The 2,979-nt window shown below is 52.2% G+C and overlaps 1 protein-coding gene across 1 annotated transcript in view; it reads right to left on the bottom strand.

The window, feature by feature from the left end:
• Nucleotides 1–2,666: 2,666 nt before the first annotated feature.
• LOC113207515 (runt-related transcription factor 1-like) overlaps nt 2,667–2,979 on the bottom strand; it is a 991-nt gene continuing 678 nt past the window's right edge. The window contains exons 2-3 of the mRNA XM_052265640.1: nt 2,840–2,915; nt 2,667–2,721 (exon numbers count right to left, since the gene is read on the bottom strand). Coding sequence (XP_052121600.1) covers nt 2,667–2,721; nt 2,840–2,915 — 131 coding nt within the window. The remainder of the gene's footprint in view (nt 2,722–2,839; nt 2,916–2,979) is intronic.

Below are 2,979 nucleotides of genomic sequence, written 5' to 3'. Positions count from 1 at the left end.
TCGTAACACGCCTCTCTTACCCGGCAGGCATGTGTAAGCGACACCTGCCGGTCAACGCTGCACCACTGCACCTCCTCAAGATTGGTCACTTCATCACCAAATATTATGGGATTCGGTGTTCAGACACTTCGGCAGATTAGCCGAACTTCTCGGACCGACACTCGCCTCAGGCAGAGTTAGCAGTCGACGAAGTCGAACCGCTCGGCCAGACACTCGGTCCATGAAGCTCTCATAGTGCCTGATAGGTAGGCAACATCTCGCCTGCAGTGCTTGCGTGTGTTGCAGGGTGGCCTACCCTGAGTCCCGCAGGCGTCGAGCTCCCGACGACAGGGTGAAAAATGTGCTTTCTGGGTGGGGCCGATCGCTGAGGCCGCTCACGTGACCCGGGAGGCCTGATCAGGGAGCGGCAGGGTGAGGGGTGAGGAGAGGAGAAGGGCCAGAGGAGCTCTTTCACCTCCTCTAACCTGCCGCAGCCTAGTCAGGCCACCTGGGTCACATGAGCGACCTCGGCGATCGACCTCAAAAGGCCCTGATTTCGCGGGAATTTATCGAATGAATATGAGGAAAACAGACGTGCTCTCTGGTCGTTCCCCAAACCCGATATCCTCGACTCCCGTCTCGGGTCTGACATTTGTGTGCCGCCCGGCCGGTGATAACATTCTCATACTCCTCGGCGGTGCGGTGGGACCGCGAGCCTCCGGCCGCCTCCGGCCTGGCCGCCTGCCCTTCGCCTGAAAGGTCAAGCAGAGCCCTCGGTGCAGGCCGGGCGCGGCCAAAGGGTTGCCGAGACGGGACGCGCCGAGGGGAGCGCGCTCCTTCAGACACTCGGCAACTGACGCTCGTTAGCGGAGAGAGAATGAGAGTGTTACACTCCCGAGCAAGAGTTCCTTCTGTCATGCACCAGTCTTCAACTACGGTAGCGGTCTGAAAAGATTCTGTCATATTCTGACATGTGTTTCAATACTAACAATAATGCCAATTATAACCCCCCCCCCCTTATACTTTTTTTCCGTGTACTGTCAAGGCTTGGCCCTGACACCCCGTAAGTACTTACCTTTAGTGAGTCATCAGTGGAGAGGCGTGGGTGGCGATGGTAACGGATGTACTGCTGCGTGGAATACCGCATTGGATTGCTGGGTACTTGTCGGCAAATGTTCCTCATCACAGGAAAGTCCTTTTCCAGGGTATCGCTGAGTAATTGGAAAGCCACGGTTTGCTTGCTGGTGGCTTCTGAGTGCAGTCTCGGGATTTTGATTTTGGACGACAAAATAGAAAATTTGAAAGGCAGGGTTACATACATATCATTTACAAATTCAACCTTTTAAAAACTAGCCCCCAGGGCGAAGAAATGCTCTGGAAACTCATGAACAGGATGGTTATTTCCAAAAGTCGTAATGGTGTCGTTGTTTGCGATCAGAACCCCACTATTCATTTACTCGTTAGAACTGGAATTTCACGAGAAAGACGATGGTGATTTGTGGGAGACCTCAGTCGAGCTCACACACAGTTCATTTCCATCACACACTACGCCAATACGACTCACTCATGCACTACATTAAAATGTCACGCCACTTCGGCCAGCGATCGACCTTTAACCTCCTGGCCGAGCCAAAACACTGCGCGCCCTTGATGCATCACTAATTGTTTACAACATCAGACCAGAGCGCCCGTGAACACATACACACACATGCGCACACCTACGCAACACACACCTACACGCGCACCCACATATAAGACGACACACTCGCTCGTCTCACTCTCTCACTTGCCTCTCACTCGCCCCCGACTTGACTCACTCGCCACCAGCCGACCAGGACGCTCGCCTCGGACCACCTCTCCGTCACCGTCCTGGCCGTCCATCGTTCTGCCAGTCATTGCACCGTAGACTTCCCTCCGACCTCACCTGGACTCTGCGCTTCCAGTCGGACTACACGCCCAAGTCCACGCTCAAGCTCTCATCCAACTTCGCAGTGGAGTTCGCAATCTTGGTTTGTAACGTAACCAGTGATACAATAAAATCCTGTGAATATTCCACTGTGAATCGACTTGTTATCAATTGCCAAACACAGTACCGTTGGAAGGCCCCATAAATCTCCTACAAGAGCATTTTTAACTGCGTACTATTTCGCTGAGTTGGAAGGAAAGCTTTCTTTCACTTTCATCGACTCGGTAACATTCTCGGATTTGCTACAAAGACTTAGCAAAAAATTGCCGCTGGGAATACAGCTGCCGGTGGAACCGAAGAACAACGAGATGGAGTTCTACTACAGGTCTGCTAGAGTAGCGCCCGTGATAACCACCAATAGCTCGCTGGTATTGCACATTCATCTACCTCTAGTATTCACGGCTAGAAAGTTCAAGGTGTACGAAATAATGCCTTTTAAAAGTACGTCTTAATAATACCGATGTTTTCACGTTTTATAAGCTGACATACAAATACATCGCTGTGGACGAGGTGCAAATGAATCATCTGCTGCTGACCGACGCCGACCTGCGGGAGTGCCACGACACCACGGAGGCGCCCATATGCAATCCGAGCGTCCCGGTGCAACGGTCGGGGGACACCTGCGCTTTTGCTGTACTCATGTCAAACGCCGAAGACGTGGTCAGGTTGTGTCCACCCTACATGAGATTTTTATCAAGGATCCCCCCACCACCTTCGTGTCTTACCGAGCTGGTAATTCCTGGGCATTCAGTCTTCCAAAGCCCACTAAGGTTTCACTGACAGACAGTCAGGGAAAACCGCTGTTAGCCAAGGTTAACAGACATGCTACCGCGAAATGGGATAGTGCATTTACCAAAATTTACGATTGCAGCGGTCGCGGACGTCGCCCTTTACCGTGGTTCAACATTCGAGAGCCACGAGGAACTAGCAGGGAACATCATCCTGCCGGACATCCCAGCCATCACGTTTCCTGAGTTCGAGACGAACAACACCAATAGGGAGTTCATCTTACATCAAATAGATGAGCTTCTGAA

This window comes from Frankliniella occidentalis, unplaced genomic scaffold (assembly GCF_000697945.3).
Source record: "Frankliniella occidentalis isolate FOCC.00 unplaced genomic scaffold, Focc_3.1 Scaffold28, whole genome shotgun sequence".
NCBI classification, from domain to species: Eukaryota; Metazoa; Arthropoda; class Insecta; order Thysanoptera; family Thripidae; genus Frankliniella; species Frankliniella occidentalis.
This window is presented reverse-complemented; position numbering and strand designations above follow the sequence as displayed.